At 51.6% G+C, this 22,512-nt stretch overlaps 2 protein-coding genes and 1 long non-coding RNA gene across 3 annotated transcripts; 1 reads left to right on the top strand and 2 right to left on the bottom strand.

The window, feature by feature from the left end:
• Window positions 1-293: 293 nt before the first annotated feature.
• KRT86 (keratin 86) lies at window positions 294-7,194 on the top strand. The gene is made up of 9 exons (NM_001193068.1): window positions 294-662; window positions 1,400-1,608; window positions 2,399-2,459; window positions 3,241-3,336; window positions 3,566-3,730; window positions 3,981-4,106; window positions 4,305-4,525; window positions 6,280-6,311; window positions 6,446-7,194. Exons 1-9 carry the CDS (start codon window positions 294-296, stop codon window positions 6,625-6,627), a joined length of 1,461 nt encoding a protein of 486 aa, NP_001179997.1. The 3' UTR covers window positions 6,628-7,194.
• Window positions 1,609-6,439, bottom strand: LOC132345258 (uncharacterized). The gene is made up of 3 exons (XR_009494487.1): window positions 5,115-6,439; window positions 4,171-4,257; window positions 1,609-3,369 (listed from the first exon to the last, which is right to left on the bottom strand). It is a non-coding gene; the product is annotated as an uncharacterized lncRNA (long non-coding RNA).
• A 7,798-nt stretch (window positions 7,195-14,992) lies between the features above and the next one.
• Window positions 14,993-21,924, bottom strand: KRT83 (keratin 83). The gene is given in 9 exon segments (NM_001083385.1): window positions 14,993-15,500; window positions 15,978-16,009; window positions 16,706-16,926; window positions 17,179-17,304; window positions 17,569-17,733; window positions 18,314-18,409; window positions 18,531-18,591; window positions 19,689-19,897; window positions 21,496-21,924. Coding segments are annotated over 9 exon segments (1,482 nt in total). The 5' UTR covers window positions 21,880-21,924; the 3' UTR covers window positions 14,993-15,312.
• Window positions 21,925-22,512: the final 588 nt, after the last annotated feature.

Below are 22,512 nucleotides of genomic sequence, written 5' to 3'. Positions count from 1 at the left end.
GGGGTGAGGAGAGATGAGCTGGCCCTTTGAGGACAAAAATTGTGCAGTTTAGGGTAAAAGGCCATAAACATCTGGCCTCATCTGGCACCCAATTAAGAACATTAAGGAAGGAGCAACAGCAGCTAAACAACCCAAGCCCATAAACGTGTCTAATTGCTCCTAACACGTGGATACATCAGGCTCCTCACATATATAAAAGGCCCAACGATGTTCAAGAAGTGAACACCTCGTCCACTCGCCGTCCATTAGGCCGTCTGCCTCCTGAGAGCCTCCCGTGCCCCCAAAGAAACACCATGACTTGCGGATCTTACCGTGCTCTCCCAGCCTTCAGCTGCGTCTCCGCCTGCGGACCCCGCCCCGGCCGCTGCTGCATCACGGCCGCCCCCTACCGCGGCATCTCCTGCTACCGCGGCCTCACCGGGGGCTTCGGTAGCCGCAGCGTCTGCGGGGGCTTCCGTGCCGGCTACTGCGGCCGCAGCTTCGGGTACCGCTCCGGTGGCGTGGGCGGCCTCAGCCCTCCCTGCATCACCACCGTGTCAGTCAATGAGAGCCTCCTCACGCCCCTCAACCTGGAGATCGACCCCAATGCGCAGTGCGTGAAGCAAGAGGAGAAGGAGCAGATCAAGTGTCTCAACAACAGGTTTGCTGCCTTCATCGACAAGGTGAGTTTCCTTGATCACACCCTTCCTGAACCTTCCCTTTCTGGGTAGGCAGTGAAGGGGTAGTCAAGGGCAGTAGAGATGTGGTCCTTTCAGGTCCCAGTCTGATGAAATGGACACACTTCCAGGGCACAAACAGACCAGAGAGATGAGTCTAGAGCAGGGGCTCCTGAATAGAGCACTGTTATTATATACAACCTCTGTCCAGACAGGCAGGGTCCCCACAGACAAGGACAAGGCTTGGAACCACATGTCAGGGAAGAAAGCATACATGCAAACAAGACTCAAGAAATGCACACAAGATATGGGAACAGGACCACAGTTCAGCCTTCAAGTATTTGTCCTTGATCACACCTGTTCTGAACCTCCTCCCCCACCTCCCATGCCTAAGTCCCAGTTGGGCACTGATGGGGCAGTCAAATGCAAAAAGAGCTCTACTTAGCTCCCGATCACATGCCATCTAGACTCAGCAGGTCAGGATAACTCAGTTCACCTGAGAAGTGAATGATCTTTCCAAACACCTTGCTCTCACCCTAATATAGAAAATACAAACATGATCACTATCTTGAAATCCAGAAATTGCCTTGTCTCCCACTGCCCCGTCTGTCTAATTTCTGCTGAACTCCTGGTTTTGGAGTTTACTGTAAAGAGATCAGCACACTCCCCAATCCCCTCCATCCTCCAAATAGGCTTTGGGGCAGTAGGAGCCATCTGACCCCTCCTCCCACCCCAAATGGCAGGTGCGCTTCCTGGAGCAGCAGAACAAGCTGCTGGAGACCAAGCTACAGTTCTACCAGAACCGCCAGTGCTGTGAGAGCAACCTCGAGCCCCTGTTCAATGGCTACATCGAGACGCTGAGGCGGGAGGCTGAGTGCGTAGAGGCTGACAGCGGGAGGCTGTCCTCAGAGCTCAACAGCCTGCAGGAGGTGCTGGAGGGCTACAAGAAGAAGTGAGTGTGGCTGGGGGTGATGTTGGGCACAGGAAATGGACATGGATTCAACCCACTGGGTGAGACTGAAGCATTTCAAAGAAGGGGATGTGACCATGCAGGGCAAGTTGGTGGTATGCAGCAGGATCCTCCCATCAGGCAGTCGTTGCTCAGATGCCTATGAGTAGGGCCGTGATTCCCTAGGAGGTCTCTCTACCCTCCTTCAGGCTTCTCTTCTGGAAGCCTGATCACCCAGCAACAGTGCCCTGTGCTCTGTTGGGAGGAGGCTTCTGCATTCTCCCAGGCATGGCCCTTCAGGCTCCCACCTGTAGCACTTGGATGTGATATGAATCTCAGTGTCTCTCAGGGCTGCCAGGTCCTAGGTCTCTGGGTTTTCCACTGTCTAGGTTGCTCTAATGCTGATGGCCTCTGAGATTCATAGGTCCTCCCCCAGCTGAGCTAGGTTGGACACCCAGGTGGGGAGCGGCTGGGGCTGCAGTGCCCCAGAGGGGCTGCTGTCCAGTCCTGGCTGGTGCTGAGTCCTTATTTTCCTCCAGAGGTGACCTCAGAGCAGTTTGGGCAGCAGGGCTATGAGGTTCCAGAAGAGTCACCCCCTGGATCCCTCAACTCCAAGTAGAGAGAGAATCACAGACACACCCCAAGTCCAACCAGAGAGGACCCAGCAGGGCTGCCAGGGATCTTGCTATGTGGGGAGGTCCTCCCTAGTGTCGTCCCATTCACTGGTAAAATGTGGAGGGGGTTCTGGGGAGACCTGCCCTGCCATGATTCCCCTCTCTGCCCTCTTCCCCAGGTACGAGGAGGAAGTTTCTCTGAGAGCAACAGCCGAGAATGAGTTTGTGGCTCTGAAGAAGGTGAGTAACATGGGATCAGGAAGCAGAGCCATGAAGGATCTCAGAATGACAGGCTCTCATTGTGGAGAACAATGGTCTCATCCTCTTTGGGGAGCAGTGACTTTGCCAATTCAGGATGGGAAATTCCCATAGACCAGGTCATGAAAGGCATATCCAAGGCTTTGGCAAGGGCAGTAACCTTGGACAATCCACTAACACCTTGCCCTAAAGCCGGGGTATAGCTGAATTGACCTCTGGATGTTCTGTGGTGTTTCAGAAGTAGTCTGTGGCTGGGATTCTGTGGAGGCATGGTAGCTTCAGTCTCTCTGTAGCTCATGCCTCTCTCTGAGGGATGGTGTCCTGTCTAGTGTCTCAGGAGTCTGGTTAAGAGGAGGGGCACAGTCCCAGGATCTAGGGGAGGATGGAGCAGAGCCAACAGTGGCCAGGTGGAGTCTTGGAGGACTATAGGGAAACAGGGAAAGGTCAAGGTGGTTGAGCAAGGGAGCCAGTCTGGCAGGCTTTTTGGTACAGGGAAGGGGAAAAGGAGAGCTGGAAAGTGAGAGGTCTCAGGTAGGTGGGGTGAAAGGCTGGTGGTTCATCTCAAAGGCACAAGACATTTGTTCTTGGAAGGGGAGGAGGTTGTGAGATGCCTGCAGGGAAGGGCAGCATGGAGATGGGACAGGAAAAGGAACACAGGGAATCCTTTCCTCCTCACCTCCTTGTAATGGGTGAGAAGAGAGGAATTCGGGGTGATGATGATCACCAGGGGTCCTCTTTGCTCAAAGACTCCCCATCTTCCCAGGATGTGGACTGTGCCTACCTCCGCAAATCAGATCTTGAGGCCAACGTGGAGGCCTTGATTCAGGAGATCGACTTCCTTCGGCGACTGTATGAGGAGGTGAGTGATTGTAGCCCTGGCAGAATCCAGGATCTGGAAGAGAGGGTGTTGGTTTGGGTTCGGAGTTGGACAGGAGTTTGAGCAGGAGCTGCAGTCCATGAGGCTGTCAGAGGGGGACCTTGGGGAAGCCCAGGGAGATCAGGAGGGCTGAGAAGGCTTCTACACACTGTGGTGGGGGAAGCCAAGGTGTAAACAAGACCCTTCCACCCTCCTGCCCCACCATCTGCAGGAGATCCGAGTTCTCCAAGCCCACATCTCAGACACCTCGGTCATCGTCAAGATGGACAACAGCCGGGACCTGAACATGGACAACATTGTGGCTGAGATCAAGGCTCACTATGATGACATTGCCAGCCGCAGCCGGGCCGAGGCTGAGAGCTGGTATCGCAGCAAGGTGAGTGGTCCAGGACACCTGCCTTCTAGACATGACGGAAGGGATGTGAGGTATACATTAACAAGGCTTCTTTTGTCTGCCAATTTGGATTTCTAGAGATGGTGACAGAAGTGCAGACAGCTCTCAGGTTATAGTGGAAGGACAGGGCTGCCATATATGGTTTCACAGGCTGTGCACTGGGCATCTGTGGTGCCTTGAATGGGTGGAATGTCCTGTCCTGAGCTTCACAAGCCTCTCTGCTTCCCACCAGTGTGAGGAGATCAAGGCTACGGTGATCCGACACGGGGAGACCCTGCGTCGCACCAAGGAGGAGATCAATGAGCTGAACCGCACGATCCAGAGGCTGACGGCTGAGGTTGAGAATGCCAAGTGCCAGGTAGGAGCTGTTTGAGGCCCACCCAGGTTCCCACAGGCAGTGTGTGTGCCCAGCTGGATCTCACCTTTCATGCTCCAGTCCATTTGCATGACTTGAGACCAAGGCTGCGGTCACTCTGGGTGATCCAGGTGATGAAGGGGAGAGATTCCTGCTGTGTGGAGAGACCATAACCCACCTTGTTCTCTCCTGGGCCCTTAGAACTCCAAGCTGGAGGCTGCAGTGACCCAGGCAGAGCAGCAGGGTGAGGCAGCCCTCAATGATGCCAAGTGCAAGCTGGCCGGGCTGGAGGAGGCCCTGCAGAAGGCCAAGCAGGACATGGCCTGCCTGCTCAAGGAGTACCAGGAAGTGATGAACTCCAAGCTGGGCCTGGACATCGAGATCGCCACCTACAGGCGCCTGCTGGAGGGCGAGGAGCAGAGGTGGGTACTGTAGCCAAATTTCTCTCCCAGCTCTGCCTGGGTTCTCATCATGCAGTGTACCTGACTTTCCTACTTGACAAAGCTCCCCATCCTGCAACTGGACAGGTAATTTGAGTAATTTCTTTAGGTATGTTTCTAGCCCCATTTCAGTTTCTCATGCCCACTTAGTTGCTGATCTGGGATTGGTGTCTTTGCAAATCTGTTTCTCACAGCCCAGAGTCAAGGTCATAGTAATTGCTGTTCCTGAGTAGCCCTGTCTGGGCTAGGTCGCCTTCCCTCAATAGTGATTCTTCTCTCCTGACCCTCACTGCACATGGCCCTCAGGGTTCCAACTCTATTCTCAAGCTTGGCCTTGGCTCCAGCCCTGGGAGTTCAGATTTCCTCCCAAATGACAGCTTCAATAGAGGATTTTATCAACACACACTTATATATTCTAACTATAGAGTGCCTTTGCCTAAGTGTTTGTTCATTGCAGCAAGTGAAATGAAGGGTAGACAGATAACAGGGACTGGTCCCTTGAAGCAGCTGTAGCCTGCTCTGGGTGGGCATTTTTACTTGTCACTTCTTTTGAGGGCAAAGGGAGACTCACTGGTCATTAGCCGTCTATGTTCAGGTGGAGGGCGGCTGAACCGCTTCTGTGAGGACAATAGTCACAGGCCGCGCCCTTTGGTTCTTCCCCTGGAAACAGAAAGGTCCATCCTTCTGCCCCAAACACTCGTGGAATGAACTGAGAAGCTTTGCTGTGGATTCCCTAGGAAATGTGGGCCTGGGAAGGTAGATTGTGAGCTGCAGACTCTCCTCATTTCTGAAGCTGATTAAGACAACCCTTTGCTTTGGTCTCTCAGAGGGACTCTGTGTTTTCCTTAAGGAGACAGCATCGCGTAGGAAGGAAACCCAGGCTGGATAGAGTTAGGTGGCCGGAGTGGTACTGGTTATTTCCTTTCTGGGCCTCAGTTTACCCATTTGTTAAGTGAGGGACTAGATGTAGCTAATCTCTGAGTCTGCTCTCAATATGTTCTAACATCCCATTCATTCATGCAAGTTATTTATTGAGCCAAGCATCATCTGGGGGCACTGTAGATTCTGCAGCAGGAAAAAGGATAGACAAAAAAATTCTGTCCTCCGGAAGCCCATTCTTTAGTAATACCAGTCAGATCAGATTCAGGAATTTAAATCTGCTGCTCCTCAGATACATTTACAAGTTAATAAGAACAGAAAGAAACAGTAGGAGCTACCATTCCCGAAGCACTACCGTTCCTAATGGCAGAAATCAGGCACTTACAGGCATTTTGACTTCATCCTCGCAAAGTTCAGGGAGTAGATTTTCCCCAGGAGGCTGGCTGTGTGTGTGCTAAGTTGCTTCAGTCCTGTCCGACTCTTTCCAACCCAATGGACTGTAGCCTGCCAGGCTTCTCTGTCCATGGGATTCTCCAGGTAAGAATACTGGAGTGGGTGGCCATGCCCTCCTTCAGGGCGTCTTCTGGAGACTTAGAGATCGAACCCGCATCTCTTATGTCTCTTGCATTGGCAGGCAGGTAATTTACTACTAGCACCACCTGGGAAGCCCCTAAATCCGAGGTTGCTCAGCTAATAAAGGCTAGAGAGAACCCATACATTGACCCAGGGCTAGCGCTTAATGGAGCCTTTCAGGGGCAAGTGCTCAGAATGAGGGCGGGGGACCTCACCCTTCGCCTTGGCTGTGTGGACCAGCGGCTTTTCAGGGCACCGACCTTTCTCTTTTCCTTTCCCCGCAGGCTGTGCGAGGGCGTCGGGTCTGTGAATGTCTGTAAGTAGCCCGCCCCTCCCCATTCTCCAGCCGGGTGGTCACAATGCCTTTAGGGAGGGGCACTTTCGCCGCTCCAAGCCTCCTGGCTGGGGCAGTGTCTGACCGCGTCTCTGCCTGTTCTCCACCCCGTTCAGGCGTCAGCAGCTCCCGAGGTGGCGTCGTCTGTGGCGATCTCTGCGCCTCCGGTGCTGCCCCTGCTGTCACCACCAGCGTCTGCAGCGCCCCCTGCAGCGGCAACGTGGTGGTGGGCACCTCCGACGCCTGCGGCCCCTGCTCTAGGGTGGGCGGCAGCATCCTGGGCTGTAAGAAGTGCTAAGGTCGCCTTCCGGCCCAGCCAGGACGTCGCGCCACCGGAACGCCCCTTCCGTTGCACCCCCGGCCCTCGCCCCCGGGCCGCCCGCTAGCCTGCAGGGTCTGCCTTCCCTGCTCCCTCTCTGCTTCCTTTGCGTGCCATCCGCCAGGCACCCGAGCCCCGGGGAGGCTGGGGCGCACCCTGACCTCTTTCTGTAGCCTTTCCTAGTAGTCGTTTTGCTGTCCTGAGGATTCATGCCTTCTTCTGCCTTCTGGGTTTTGCTGGATTCATTGGTCCTGCCTGATCCCCTTCACCTAATCTTGGAGGAACAGGAAACAGGCCCCGGAATCTCCCGATCTGCACATCCTGGGGAATCTGCGAGTGTGCTGGTACCTGTGGCATGGACATGGGGAACACTGATGGTGGTTTTCCTGTAACTCTTTGAGGGCCATATGCCCTGTGGGAGGGGAGACCATCACCTTTCAAGGATGCCCGCGGAGGCTTCTACAAAGCCAGTGAATCAACTGCCTGCAAGCTCTTTTGTCTTTGTTTCCCTCTTTGTTTCCAATAAACTAATTGTGGCTAATCAGACCTGGTGCCTCAGAGTCTCATAAATGCCAGGGCCCTCCTGAGATAGCTGCTCCCTGCCAGTGATGTCCTCAGGACCTCTCATGCACTCAGTTATTTTTCATTAGGTGAAAATGATGTGGTAGAAGCTGCCCATCTGGCCTTGAGCTACCGGAGCCTTGAGAAAACGAGAGAAGACCCATGGAGATGGGGAATCCCTCCCTGCCTTGTGTGGTCATGGGTTTCTCTAGACCAAGGATTCTCAACTTCAACACTACTGACATTTTGGGCTAGAGACTTCCTTATTGGGGGGCAAGTATCCTGTGCATTGTAGGATCAGTGATTTGCTCACAGTTACTGAACTAGTAAATGACTGAATCAACATTCAAACATAGGTTTAACCAACTCTTTAATACATAATTTTACTTAGGGAGCCAGAAGGGCAATAGACAGCTGAAACCTCCCTGTAATCCAATAGGTGTCATGATTCCATTTTACAGATGAAGAAGCTAAACTTTAGTGAGGATCAGTGACTTGCCCACCGGCCTCTACCCACTGCACGGCAGTAGTAGTCCACCCTCCCTGAGTTGTGACAACCAAAGCTGTCCCTAGACATGGCCAGATGTGCCCTATGGCTTCTCAACCAGTGTTTTCCTTCTGTCAACCTGCCAAGGACATTCCTGGAGGGGAAAAGTACATGGGTGAGGGTAAGAATGAAAGGAAGGCATGAGGGACAACAGTGTAAGGGAGAGGAAGAGCTTCAGGTTGAGGGTCAGGAGAATCAGGCTTCTAATTCAGAGTCCTGACTCTGCCATTTCCTAACTGGGTGACTTTGGGCAAGTCGCTTCTGCCCTCTGAGCCTCAGTTTCTTTGGCTAGAGAATGAGGGATGGTGGACACTATTCCTAAGGGTCCTTCTGGCTCCCTAAGTGAGGACTTAGGGAGAACTGTGTATTTAAAGGACTGTGTATTTAAAGGAGTATGTATTTAAAGGAGTTTGGTTAATACAAGCCTATGTTTGAATATTGGTTCAGCCGTTTCCTAGTTCTGTAATTGTGAGCAAGACACTGATTGTCACTGAGCTTTATAATTTATTCATCTGTAAAATGGAATAATGAGACCTACTGGGTTGTAGGGAGGTTTCAGGTATCTATTGCATATAACATACCACTCCAAAATTTAGAGGCTTGAACTATAATGCTTTATTTTTTCTAGTGATTCAATAGGCTTACTGGGCAGTTCTTCTACTTTATGTGATGTTGTTTGGGATGCTAGGATGTCTGGAAGGTCAAAAATGGCCTCATTTCACATGGCTGGATTTGGTGCTGGATATCATAGACAGAGGAGCTTGGCAGGCTACAGTCCATGGGGTCACACAGAGTCAGACACGACTGAATGACTAAGAACACATACTAGCTAGGAGTTCAGCTGGAGCTATTGGCCAGGATATATCAGTCAGGAGACAATCATTTGAACAGATGAAGTTTAATATAAGAAATTATTAACTGTAATAGGTGATTGAGTCATGAGAGTTTGGCTAGTAAGAAGCAAGAAATCTAAGAATACAGAGGCTGCAGTTATAAGGAGCAGCCCCTACCTCTAGACCTAAGGGAGCGCACCCAAGGAAGTGGACCCCAGTGCCAAGATCTGGACCTCAGATCCAGGGAAAACTAGGGAGACCTGTTCATGAAGACATGTCTCCATCTCAAAACCACCCGAGGGGGATACTGGAAACTGCTGGCCACAGTATACTGCTGACCACTGTGCATGGCGGCAGTAAAGCCATGGCAACACAGGAGAAGTTCTGGAGAAACTGTGGGTGCTGCAGGAGTCTTCCAGGAGGAAGCTGGAGCCAGGAAGGAAAGCCCCTTCCTCTTGCTCTATCGCTCCATCACCCTCTACTGACAAAGCTCAATCTTGTTCCAGTAAACAAAGGAAAGTATTTAAAGGGCCCCTCTAAATGTTCACAGAGCAGGCCACGACAGGTGAATCTGGAGCTGACAGACAATGCATTGATAACTGGAGTCCAGGGACTTGGTTCTCCTCCATATGAGCCTTTCTCACATAGCTGCTTGGTGTCTGAGTTCTAAGAAGGAAGGTAGGGAGCAGAAGCAGCCAGGCCTCTTTAGGCTTGAGCTCAGAAGCTCACTTCCACCATATTCTACTGGCCAGAGCAGTCACAGGGTCAGCTCAGGCTCAAGGGGAGGGGAAGCAGACTCCACCCTATGTTGGCTTATGTGTGAAGAGAAGAACAGAATGGCCAAGTCCTCTTGTGGACACCAGACCCCACAGTGTGCCCTCTGGTCACAACAATTCATGTCCCTCCCACAAACAACATATGCAAACTCCTCCAAAGACCGCCCCCCCCGGCCCCGCCCAAATTTCATCCCATTGTTACATCGGCTGGAAATCAGGATCTCACTGGTTGGATTAGATCCATTAACACATGAGACTCTTAGGATATGGTTCCTTTGTTGTAGCTCCTCCATTATTATCTACCTCAGGCTGAAGTCTTGTGAATTAGATGGCAATTATTTATGTCCACCACACCTGTCATGCATTCACCATTGCATTCAGTTATTACAGAATCCTAAGTCCCTGGGAAGGAGGTGTTACAATCCCAGAGCAGAGTCCAGAGTCACTTCCCCAAAAGGTCAGAACTGAAAAGGCCCTTTGTAGAACCTCTGGGGTAGGAGAGCCACAATCTGCACTTCTGTTTAGAAAGAGGAAAAATTTGACACACAGAGAAATCCCTGATTCATAACAGTTCTAAGTACAGTTGGGCACCCATTGCTAATTCCTCCTGTTGCAGAGACTGGGAGTGTATCTGATTAGTGCCTAGTTTTGCTCCCTGGAATTGGTTCTCCTCTGCCCTTGTCTCTATCCTTTGGAATCTTGGCTTCACCTTCTGTATCATCCTTTATTTTCCATGATAAACAACCCATGTGTTCTTAGCCTGCTTCTTGTCTATAGGAGGTTAGGAGCCCGGAGGCCTCTTTTCACTTTGAATGGTTTCTGTTCCTTGTAGTTAGATCTGCTCTAATTCTTTAAAAAATTTTGTAAGGTGTGAGGCGGGGCTCAGGGTCTTAGGACATGAAGCTCTTACAGAAGTCGAGTGTACAATGTCAGTCCTGCTTGGTCCCTTGAGCTGGTAGCTGGGAGGCAAGTGCATCACCTCCAGAGGCATGGGGTGTCCCTGGGCTCCCCCAGGTGGCACCTGGACAACCTCCCAAGCTTATTACAGAATCCTTGCTAAGTCCCCAGGAAGGAGGTGTTACAATCCCAGAGCAGAGTTCAGAGTCACTTCCCCAAAAGGTCAGAACTGAAAAGGCCCTTGTAGAGCCTCTGGGCAGGCCTCAATTTTTAAATATTGATTTTTATGGCAGTATAGTTGTTTCACAATGTTGTATTAGCTTGTAGTGCAGAGGAAAATGAATCAGCCACACATAATACATACATATATGTCATCCCTCTTAGAGTTCCCTTCCATTTAGGACATCACAAAGCATGAAGTGGAGGTCCCTGTGCTATACAGCATGTTCCCATCAGTTGTCTATTTTATACATGATATCAATAGTGTATATGTGTCAATCCAATCTCTCAGTTCCTCCCATCCAACCCCTTTCCCCCTTGGAAGCCATTCATTTGTTGTCTATATCTGTGTCTCTATTTCTGCTTTGCAAATAAGATTATCTATACCACTTTTTTAGATTCCACATGTATGCATTGATACACAATATTTGTTTTTCTCTTTTTTACTTACTTCACTCTGTATGACAGTCTTTAGGTCCATCCTAAAAGATGATGCTGTTAAGGTCCTACACTCAATATGCCAGCAAATTTGGAAAACTCAGCAGTGGCCACAGGTCTGTAAAAGGTCAGTTTTCATTCCAATCCCAAAGAAAGGCAATGCCAAAGAATGCTCAAACTACCGTACAGTTGCACTGATCTCACACGCCTGTGAACTAATGCTCAAAATTCTCCAAGCTAGGCTTCAACAGTACATGAACTGTGAACTTCCAGATGTTCAAGTTCGATTTAGAAAAGGCAGAGGAACCAGAGATCAAATTGCCAACAGCCACTGGATCAGAGAAAAAGCAAAAGAATTTCTGAAAAACATCTACTTCTGCTCATTGACTATGCCAAAGCCTTTGACTATGTGGATCACAACAAACTATGGAAAATTCTTAAAGAGATGGGAATACCAGACAACCTTACCTGCCTCCTGAGAAATCTGTATGCAGGTCAAGCAGCAACAGCTAGAACGGGACATGAAGCAATGGACTGGTTCCAAATCGGGAAAGGAATACATCAAGGTTGTATATTGTCACCCTGCTTATTTAACTACTATGCAAAGTACACCATGTGAAATGCTGGGCTGGATGAAGCCCAAGCTGGAATCAAGACTGTTGGGAGAAATATCAATAACCTCAGATATGCAGATGACACAACCCTTATGGCAGAAAGTGAAGAGGAACTAAACAGCCTCTTGATAAAAGTGAAAGAGGGGAGTGAAAAAGTTGGCTTAAAACTCAACATTCAAAAAATGAAGATCATGGCATCCAGTCCCACCACTTCATGGAAAACAGATGGGGAAACAATGGAAACAGTGACAGATTTTATTTTCTTGGTCTCCAAAATCACTGCAGATGGTGACTGCAGCTATGAAATTAAAAGACACTTGCTCCTTGGAAGAAACACTATGACTAACCTAGACAGCATATTAAAAAGCAGAGACATTACTTTGCCAACAAAGTTCTGTCTAGTCAAAACTATGGTTTTTCCAGTAGTCATGTATGGATGTGAGAGTTGGACCATAAAGAAAGCTGAGAGTCAAAGAATTGATGCTTTTGAACTGTGGTGTTGGAGAAGACTCTTGAGAGTCCCTTGGACTGCAAGGAGATAAAACCAGTCAATTCAAAAGGAATTCAGTCCTAAATATTCATTGGAAGGACTGATGCTGAAGTTGAAGCTCCGATGCTTTGGCCACCTGATGCGAAGAACTGACTCATTGGAAAGACCCTGATGCTGGGGAGGATTGAAGGCAGGAGTAGAAGGGGAGGACAGAGGACAAGATAGCTGGATGGCATCACTGACTTGATGGACATGAGTTTGAGTGAACTCTGGGAGTTGGTGATGGACAGGGAGGCCTGGCATACTGCAGTCCATGGGGTTGCAAAGAGTCAGATATGCCTGAGAGACTGAACTGAAAGGTCCATCCATGCCTCTAGAAATGACCCAGTTTTGTTCCTTTTTATGGCTGAGTAATATTCCGTGATATATTTGTACTGTATCTTTATCCATCTGTCTGTTGGTGGGCATTTAGATTGTCTCCATGTTCTGGCTCTTATAAACAGTGCTGCTACAGATATTGAGGTGCATGTGTCATTTTGAGTTACTGTTTTCTCTGGGTATATGCCCAGTAGTGGGATTGCTAGGTCATGTGGTAGTTCTATTTTTAATTTTGTTAAGGGGTCTCCATATTGTTTTCTATAGTGTCTGTATCAACTTGCATTCCCACCAACAGTATAGGAGGGTTCCCTTTTCTCCACCTCCTGTCCAGCATTTATCGTTTGTAGATTTTTTTAATGATGGCCATTCTGACTGGTTTGAGGTGATACCTCATTGCAGTTTTGATTTGCATTTCTCTAATGATTAGTAATGTTGAGCATCTTTCCATGTGTTTTTGTTGGCCATCTGTATGTCTTCTTTGGAGAAACGTCTATGTAATTCTTCCACCCATTTTTTAATTGGGCTGTCTATTTTTTTTATATTGAACTGCATGGGCTGCTTATATGTTTTGGAGATTAATTCTTTGTTAGTACTTCGTCTGCAAATATTTTCTCCTATTCTGAGGGTTGGCTTTTCATTTTGTTTATGGTTTCCTTTGCTGTGCAAAAGCCAGCTCTCATTTAAGAGGTGTTCAGGGCCCCCAAGTCAGAGCAGGGGAGGGATGAGAGACACTGAGAGGCAAAACTAATACAATTATGTAAAGTTTAAAAATAAAATAAAATTGGAGAAAAAAAATAAAAAAAAAATGAAACTGGTCAAAAAAAAAAAAAAAAGAGAGACACTGAGAGATGGGTCACAGCCAGATACACAGGACTGGTGCGTCATGGTCAAGAGTCTTGACTTCATCCACTGTCAGATCTGTGTTTTGGAAAGATGTCTCTGGCTGCTGCTCAGTGTAGATTGGAAGGGGAGACCAGCAGGTCTCCAACCAAGACGGTGGTGGCCGAAATGTGGATGGTAGCAGCAGCAGAGAGAGGAAAAAGATGGATGAGAGGAATACTTAGGAGGTAGAAAGGAGAGCACTTAGGGGTTATTTGGTTTTGAAGGGGAGAGTTCAGGCCTGGACAGATCTTAGAGGCTCAGATTTGGGCAGCTGTGATGATGACCTTGACAGGTGAGGCAGGAGGAGACCTCAGTGGAGGGAATGAGGAATAGTGAGTTCAGCTGAAAGGTCTGTGGGTTGGAAGAGTCTCCAGGACAGGCAAGTGGAGAGGTCTTGGAGAAATTGGGGCGAGTGGGTCTGAAGCCGAGGAGTGAGGTCAGAGCAGCGGAGAGCCATGGGAACTCGAGCTGGAGGACTTGAACCCGGGAGGATGTTAATGGTGGTGGTAACAGAAGGCAAGGATGGAGGTTATTGTCCAGGGAGCGTGCTCCGAGTGCTGAGGGAAGGACTCTGGGGCATTTTCATGCTTGAGGTTTGCCTGGGTGAGGGAAGTGAGCCACGGAAGAGCTGAGAGCCTAGCCTGCAGAGCAAGGACGTGAAAGGCCAGAGACTCAGAGTTCAAGAGAGGGGAAGGGAGTGAGGGTGACGGGGAGCAAAGGGGCTTGGGTGAGGAGCCAGGAGGGAGTGAGGGAAGGTTCTGGGTCCTCCAGAGATAGTGTGGTGAGCTGGGTAGAAAGGTCAGGGCCTGAGGAAGGACCAGCACCAGGCTCTGGGATAAGGCGAGGCAAAGGCAGACAAGGAGAGGGCCAGTGGGAGGGAAATGGGCGACACAGAAGAGGGGTTACTACAGGCCTGGTGCTTCCAGAGTGGGGCTGGGGCTCCTCAAGGTCTTCCTCCTAAGACCTCCCAGACACTTCCTGAACAGAGGACATGCACGGTCAGGCCACACGGGGGGCAGGGGAGCCATCTTAGCCTCCGGATTGAAGCTCTGAGGTATGTGGGGGTGAGGGCAGTGAGTGGGGCAGTTGGGAGAGTCAGTAGACAGTATCCCCTTACCAGCTACAGGGCTTTGCAGGGAGGCTGTTCCAGGTGCTGAGGGGGGGTGCATACGGGGGAGGGGCCAGAGTCAAGGGTCTCATCTCCCCTTGTCTGATGGACAGCAGTGGGGATGAGGTGGGGTGGGGTCCAGGCTGACACAGGGTGGCCCCCTGAGGTCTGTTGGCATTTGTGACGGTTGCTGCCGTGGTGCATTGTGTGGTGGAGGTGGGACAGCAGAGTGAAGGTGTGCCCAGAAAGCACGGTGGGTGGGAAGGGGGCTAAAAGTGTGCACACAAGTGCGTGTGCACACACACACGAACACACACATACATAGCCTTCCAGCGGATTCCTGTGCCCTCCTTTGGGTCCCTTCAAAACCAGTCAGAGGAATAAGTCCCCAGCTACCCCAGACCCAGAGGAGCGACTGAGGAGGAAGGTCAGCACTGCCTGGCCAGGGGGAGGCCGGCAGCATTCGGGGACAGGCCCTGCAGGAGCACAGGCTGAGGGCAGGCCAGAAGCACTCCAGTCCTCAGGCCTTCTCCCTGGGCTGGGGTGCTCACCAGTCGGTGCATGGGACTCACTCCCAGAAAGCCAGACATCACAGCACAGAAAGCGGGTGCCTCGGTTTATTGGAGAAATGGAGGGGGAACAAGAGGCCAGAGAGTTAGGGGACATGGGAAGGTGCACTCTTCTTCCTGGGCGAGGCCAGAGGCCAAGACAGCGGAAGGGAGGAGTCCCTCCCCAGGCTGCATCCCCTTCAGGTGCGACTAGAGGAGCAGAGCAGAGCAGAGGCTGATGGAAAGGAGGGCGTGGTGTATTCTCAGAACACGAGAGGGCCAGCTACCGAGGCGCTGATGTTCTCAGGCAGCAGTGGGGGCGGTGACACTTCTGGCAGGCCGAAGGGCCTCTCTGGCTCTCCCCGGGGGCCGCCTAGCACCTCCCCAGGCTGCAGGAACCCCCTCCGCAGGTGGTGTTGAGCTGGCCGCAGGGCGCGCACAGGCCGGTGCTCACCGCCAGGTTCCCGCTGCAGGGGGCGCTGCAGACGCTGCCCGTCACCGGCCGGGAGCCCGACACGCAGAGGTCTCCGCAGACGACCCCGCCGCGGGAGCTGCTGACACCTGCGGGGACGAGCGCGGTGTCAGGAGGCCTGCTAGTGGCCACCGCATCTGGCCACCTTTGCTGGCCTCTCTTATCTGTTCAGCCCTCCCAGGAAGGACACAAAGGTTCAGCTGGTATTCTGAAGGTGTGGATGGAAACAGCGTGCAAATCAGGAGCCCTGGCTTCTGGCCCTGGATCTCCTTTGTGACCTTGGGCAAGTCCCTTCCTTGCTCTCTTAGTGTCCTCACTATACAAGCTGAGGGTTGTACTGTGTGACATCTGAGGTCCCTTCCTGCAGTGATCTTTTTCCAATCCCATTCATGCTGTGAGGTTCTTCCTGTTAGCTAATCTCAGTCTCTCCTACTGTATGACTAACCTACTCCCATTTACTGAGGGAATTATTTGAAACACTCCTCCTGGTATCTCTATACACTCATAGCCAGGACACTCTTATTGCCCAATCTAGAATTTTCCTTTTCATGGCTCAGAATACTTACAGACATTCACAGCTCCAACGCCTTCACACAGCCTGAGTGGGGAAAAGGTAAAAAAGGAAAAGAGAAAACAGGTTAGAATAAGATCTTCAAGTTTCCCCTGGGTGCCAGGATGGGTCAAATGGGCTATTTCTGGCCTATATTTATGCCCTTGTGTTAACTTTTATAAAGTGATGTTCTGGCAGTTGCAGCAATGCCAGGGCACACTATTTAGCAAACAGAGTATATACTGAATTTCAGCCTCACTTGCCCCTCAGTTGGCTGCTTTTGTGCAGTGCACAGCCGGAGCAACAATACCTGGCATACCTGGCTGGGCTCAGCTTTAGGAAGAGGAAGTTTCCTTTGGGGAGTCACATGAGGCTAGGATCAGAGTTTGGCCAGCATCTCCACCCTAGGGCAGGATGACTGCCAAGAAACCTGGCAGGGAGTGGATCTTGCAAGAGCTGAGGATGGAATAATTTGAAGATGTTCTGAACTGGGAGGTAGGGCACCTCGGTTCTAAATCTAGGAAGGCCCTGGCCTCTCTGGGACTCTGGACATTGCAGTGGCACCAGCCCTCATTTCCTCTCTGTATGCTACTGACCATGTTCTAGTCCTTCGAGATACGGGTTTCAAAGACCTCAGAGTCTAGCTTGGGACCAGTTCTTAGGACTGAGACTAGGATGAGGAAAAATCAGAAGTGGGCAGACCTATGCAAGTGGAGTTCATGCGGCAACCGAGATGACCCTCACCTCTGCTCCTCGCCCTCCAGCAGGCGCCTGTAGGTGGCGATCTCGATGTCCAGGCCCAGCTTGGAGTTCATCACCTCCTGGTACTCCTTGAGCAGGCAGGCCATGTCCTGCTTGGCCTTCTGCAGGGCCTCCTCCAGCCCGGCCAGCTTGCAGCGGGCATCGTTGAGGGCCACCTCGCCCTGCTGCTCAGCCTGGGTCACTGCAGCCTCCAGCTTGGAGTTCTAAGGGCCCAGGAGAGGATAAGGTGGGTTATGGCCTCTGGGTCTCTGTGTCCATTTCCTGGATGTGTCCAGTCTCTCCACCCAGATGAGATCACCCCAGAAACAGACCTCTCCCTTTTATCACCTAGGGCTCCCTGAGTGGCCATAACCTAGGACTCAAGTCATCCAGATGGGCTGGAGAGTGAATGGTGAGATCCAGTTGGGCACACACACTGCCGTTGAGACCCTGGGTGGGCCTCAAACACTCCTTACTTGGCACTTGGCATTCTCAACCTCAGCTGTCAGCCTCTGGATCAGGCGGTTGAGCTCGTTGATCTCCTCCTTGGTGCGGCGCAGGGTCTCCCCATGCCGGATCACCGTGGCCTTGATCTCCTCACACTGGAGGGAAGCAGAAAGGCATATGACATTCCACCCACTCAGGACAACATGGATGATTTGCAGGTTGTACAGTGCTCAGCCTGTGTAACCATACACTGCAACTCTGTCCTGCCACTATAACCTGAGAACTGTCTGCCCTTCTGTTATCATCTCTAGGGATCAGAATCCCTGGGGGGGGAAAAAAAAAAAAGGTTTTTCTAATTATATATACCTCAAGTCCCTACCACTGCTGTGTCTAGGAGGCAGGTGTCCTGGACCACCCACCTTGCTGCGGTACCAGCTCTCAGCCTCAGCCCGGCTGCGGCTGGCGATGTCATCATACTGGGCCTTGATCTCAGCGACAATATTGTCCATGTTCAGGCCCCGGCTGTTGTCCATCTTGACGATGACCGAGGTGTCCGAGATGTTGGCTTGGAGAACACGGATCTCCTGTGGATCGGGAGTCAGGAAAGAGGAAGTATAAGCAAATTATCTGAGCTTTTCCTCACCCGCCAATGGCTGTAATCTCTTTGGTCCATCTGGAGCCAAAGTCTCGTTTGGAGCAGACAATTCCCTAATGAAATTGCATCGCTTTCCATACAGATAAGAAATCCCATTTAGAAAAAAGTGCAATTACTTCTCAAATGTTTGCTTTGGGGATTTTTCAGGCCCCTGTAAATCTTGTCCCTGCAGCCAGCATGCTGGGGACACTTCTTTGGGGTCCAGGCCCCTGTGTGGAGACCCATTTCTTGTTCTCATGGACCAGCCACAGGCTTCTGGCTGCCAGAGAAAATCTGAGCTAGAGAAAGTGCGGTCAAGGTGTGTGCCTGGGCTTTGGTTTCTCAAGGCACAGCTGTCCTAGAGGTTGTCACCCTTACTAATTCCGTGCCCCTTACTAATTCTGTCCCATTTTGCTTCTCTATTCCTCTGCCTAACCCTTCAATCTCAGCCTGTGTTCCCACATCAACCGGCCAGTGGGAGGGCTGGACAGGGGCTCAGGGATGCCCACCAGGACCAAGAACCCTCTCACCTCCTCATACAACCGCCGCAGGAAATCGATCTCCTGGATCAGGGCCTCCGAGTTGGCCTCCAGGTCTGACTTGCGGATGTAGGCGCAGTCCACATCCTGTGTGGGGTTCAAGGGGCTGTGAGATTCAAGGTCACTCTGCGGGCTTGGCTGCAGCATCGCAGGACAGAGAGGACAGGGTGGCCAGGGGCTCAGGGAGGGGCTTGGCTCAGGCACTTACCTTCTTTAGAGCCACAAACTCATTCTCCGCTGTGGCCCGAAGAGCAACTTCTTCTTCATACCTGAGGGGTATGGGGAAAACAGGGCCCCTTCTGAGCAACTCTAAACTTGACCATGAAGCACGCAAGCAAATAAGCCTGATTTCTAGCTCCCCGCCTCCACTCATTTCCCCACCTCCAAAAGAAATGGGGTGGGACCAGGTGCTCCAGGCCTCCTGGGATACATGGGACTATTGAAACACCCACCTTCACATCACCTCTGAGCTCCTCAGTGGGGTGAGGGTGGAAGGGGGGCCGGGGGTAGGATCTAGAAGCTGTGTGTGTGCGAGTGTGTGTGTGTGCACGTGTGCGTGTGTGTGTGGCTGGGGCTGGCAGGTGCCTTCTTTTCTCACCTGCATTTCCCTTTCCTCTGACTCCTCCCCTTGCCCCTGGCTTTGCTACAGGTGGTAGGATCTCCCCTCTGTCATCTTCCTCCTGGCTCAGCCAAGAGATGTGGAGCCTGCTGCTTCCTCCTGCTCTGTGGGCAGGCCTGCTCAGAGCTAGAGGCAGGGAGCACAGTGGCCTGGCAGTGCATGGCTAAGAGTATAACTGAAGGATGGTGGCCAGCTCTGGAAACCAGGTTCCTTTAGAGTACCCAGTGTGTGCCTTCGTATTCTGTGTCACTCTTTGTCATCGGAGGTCTCTGTCTGTGACTCTGCCATCTCTGCCTACCAGGGGACTGTAAGCCCCACAGAAACACGAGCTGGCTCTATCATTTGCCCCTGGATTGCTATCACCCTGTCCAGATCTGCCTGGTGCCTGATAGGTGCTCAAAAAGTGTTAGCTGAGTGAAGGGGTGAACTTCAAAAGAAGGTCCAGGACTTTGAAAGCTAGACTCAAAAGGATTAGCAATGTTAGTTTTTCTGGGGTCCTAAGAGAAGATCTATGGGTAGAAGAAAGGGAGAGAACATCATTTCCCTGACCTGCTGGTAGGAAGTCAGGCTGAGCTCCGTCCCCAGGGGGCCAGGACCCACCCATGGAACCCATGTACCTCGAGGAGGGGCAGAGGGCACAGGCTCTTCCTGATCATCAGGCAGAGACCCAGCCACAAGTCTGGATGCTCCCCTGTGCTGGGAGCCACCTTCAAGCCCTTCCCGGAGCCGGCGCCTTCCCACACTCACTTCTTCTTGTAGCCCTCCAGCACCTCCTGCACGTGGTTGAGCTCTGAGGACAGCCTTCCGCTGTCAGCCTCCACGCACTCGGCCTCCCGCCTCAGTGTCTCGATGTAGCCCTCGAACAGGGGCTCGAGGTTGCTCTCGCAGCACTGGCGGTTCTGATAGAACTGCAGCTTGGTCTCCAGTAGTTTGTTCTGCTGCTCCAGGAAGCGCACCTGCCGCATAGAGGCAGAGCCTGAGAACCTCTTCTTGTAGGACCAGAGGGCAAGAGTGGGGAGGGTCCCAGCACCAAGACCCAGGATCCCCAGCTCTCTGACTCAGAGTCCTCAGAAGCATTATGTCCCCTCTCTTTAAACCATGTTAGGGCCTCAGTGGCTCTCCTGGAAGTCCTTCCTTAGAGCTAATGTCAGTCTCTTCTAAGGCAGTGTACCTACTGTCATGGAAAGCACTAAAGCCATGCAGAGTCCAGACCCTGCTGCTCTTGTTAATAATGTTTCCTTGGGCCCAGCACTTAACCCTTGTCCTGAGTGCTTGCCTTGCTAAGAGTTTAATGAGCCCTGTTGCAGAAAAGCACCCGAATGCAGAATGTCTACTATTCCAAGACAGGTGTGACTGTCAGTGTGCAAATGAACAGGTCAACCTTTTTAGAAAGACCAACTGTTAAAGTTAACAAGTAAAGTATGTGCCAATAATCAAAATCCTACGACAACAATGCAATTAGGATAATAGTCACCTGGACTATTAGTGCAGGGATGTGGTGTGTGCCAACTCCCTTGTTTTACAGATGAGGAAGTTTTATAGGATTGAGAGGTTCCCTAACTGCCTGAGATCTCATAGTGGCAGAAGAATTCAAACTTTGATCTTCTGCCCTGCGGGGTGGGGGTGGGGTGGGGGGGAGCGGGCTTCTCTTACTACAATAATTGCTGACAATTGTGCCCAAGAGAAATTTCACATCCACTCTCTTCCATGAGGTTGGCCCGCCACCCCATTCAGGTCCTTTTGTGTAATAACTTTGCCACATCCCTGGTAAGTCCTTTCTTGTGCTACTCTTGGTCTCTCATGCTCTTAAGAGCTCCAGATCCTTTTGGCCCTTCCTGGTGGGTATCTCCGTAGCATGAATTCTCACAAGTTTGGCTCTGGATAACCTTCCCTGGCCCCAGAACTTTTTCTTCAATGAAGCCTTCTCCCCTGGCCCCTCGAACCACTGCCTCATGGCCTGGATTCAGTGGAGGAGACTTGAGCTGGACACTGACATCTGCAGATGGTTTCAACCAGACCACATACTACCTTCCTCTCCACAAGGCCAAGGAGAGTGGGGACCGAGTCTGTTGCTCACCCCTGGATCCCACGCACAGAGGCATGGACAAGCGATTCTGGGCCCTGCTCAGTGGCCAAGTAACCATTGTTATATAAAGGGCTCTGTGTGAACCAGGAGATTCCTTCTGGGCAGTCTTCCAGTATTGCAGTCACCAGCCCTGCTTGGACATGGAGAGTACCTCCTTACCAAGTAAGCAGCTGCTGGTCCTCAAATGCATTGAACACCCACACAGCAGCCCTTTGCTCACAGGATGTTATCTCCCAGCGCTAGAGTTTCTGCCCCTAGTTCTGTTTCTGTGTTTTCAGTTTGTCTCCCCCATTAGACTAGGCAGCTTCTGAACCTATTCTTGTCTTTCTGTCTGTGTTCAAGAGGTATGACTTCCTCTCCTTTTGGCCTGAGGGCTTCTGTGGGCATGTCTCTGACTCCTTCTTCAGTGCCCAGCTGGGGTCCTGAGCATGGGTGGGATTCAGGAAAGGCATGATCAAGGAGACTCACCTTGTCAATGAAGGCAGCGAACCTGTTGTTGAGACACTTGATCTGCTCCTTCTCCTCTTGCTTCACGCACTGCGCATTGGGGTCAATCTCCAGGTTGAGGGGTGTGAGGAGGCTCTCATTGACTGACACGGTGGTGATGCAGGGAGGGCTGAGGCCGCCCACGCCACCGGAGCGGTACCCGAAGCTGCGGCTGCAGTAGCCGGCACGGAAGCCCCCGCAGACGCTGCGGCTACCGAAGCCCCCGGTGAGGCCGCGGTAGCAGGAGATGCCTCGGTAGGGGGCGGCCGTGATGCAGCAGCGGCCGGGCCGGGGTCCGCAGGCGGAGACGCAGCTGAAGGCGCGACTGCCGAATCCAGAGCCCACAGTGCTGAAGCCACAGGTCATGTTGGAGACAGGGAGGTGTCTGAACAGTGGAGAAGCTGGCAGAGGACTGAGCCAAAGGCCTGTGCTCCCTGAGCTGTGGCAGGCCCTTTTATGCACCAGGGCAGCTGGCAGTAAAAGGGGCAGCAAAGAGAAAATAGCTGCATTTTATTGGCTTGGCATCACCCTGGCCTCTTAAGAGCCAACTGTTTGCCTATTCAGTAGAGCTGTGTCAACAATCTCGGCCTCAGGCCTGTTTCATCTTCAAAGCCATTTATGAGCTTCCTCATGGCCTCTCCCCGTCCCATTGCTACTGGAAGTGGAGACCTCCTACAAGTATCTAGCTGGACTCCATGCTCTGAGTGTAGGCAACAGTTGCAGTGACCTGGGGTAGAGCCTGCTCCCCAAATCCTTTCCCGAAGGCACAGGGCTGGACTATGGGCCCTGGACCTATGACCTGGCCTTGGGGTAGAGTGGTTGGCCTGTCCCATGGGGGGTTGGCTTGTCCCACACAACCTCTCGTTATGGGCCTCTTTGCCTTTATCTCTTAAAGTATGTCCCATTCTTCACCATCAAAATGAGCTTCTCTTAAGCTATTCTTACCCAGAGCCTATTCAGTGATAGGGGTTGGAGGAGAGATTTGGGAGAGAGCATGGC

Source organism: Bos taurus, chromosome 5 (assembly GCF_002263795.3).
Source record: "Bos taurus isolate L1 Dominette 01449 registration number 42190680 breed Hereford chromosome 5, ARS-UCD2.0, whole genome shotgun sequence".
Taxonomy (NCBI): Eukaryota; Metazoa; Chordata; class Mammalia; order Artiodactyla; family Bovidae; genus Bos; species Bos taurus.
The sequence above is the reverse complement of the archived record's forward strand: the minus strand, read 5'-3'. Positions and strand labels throughout refer to the sequence as shown.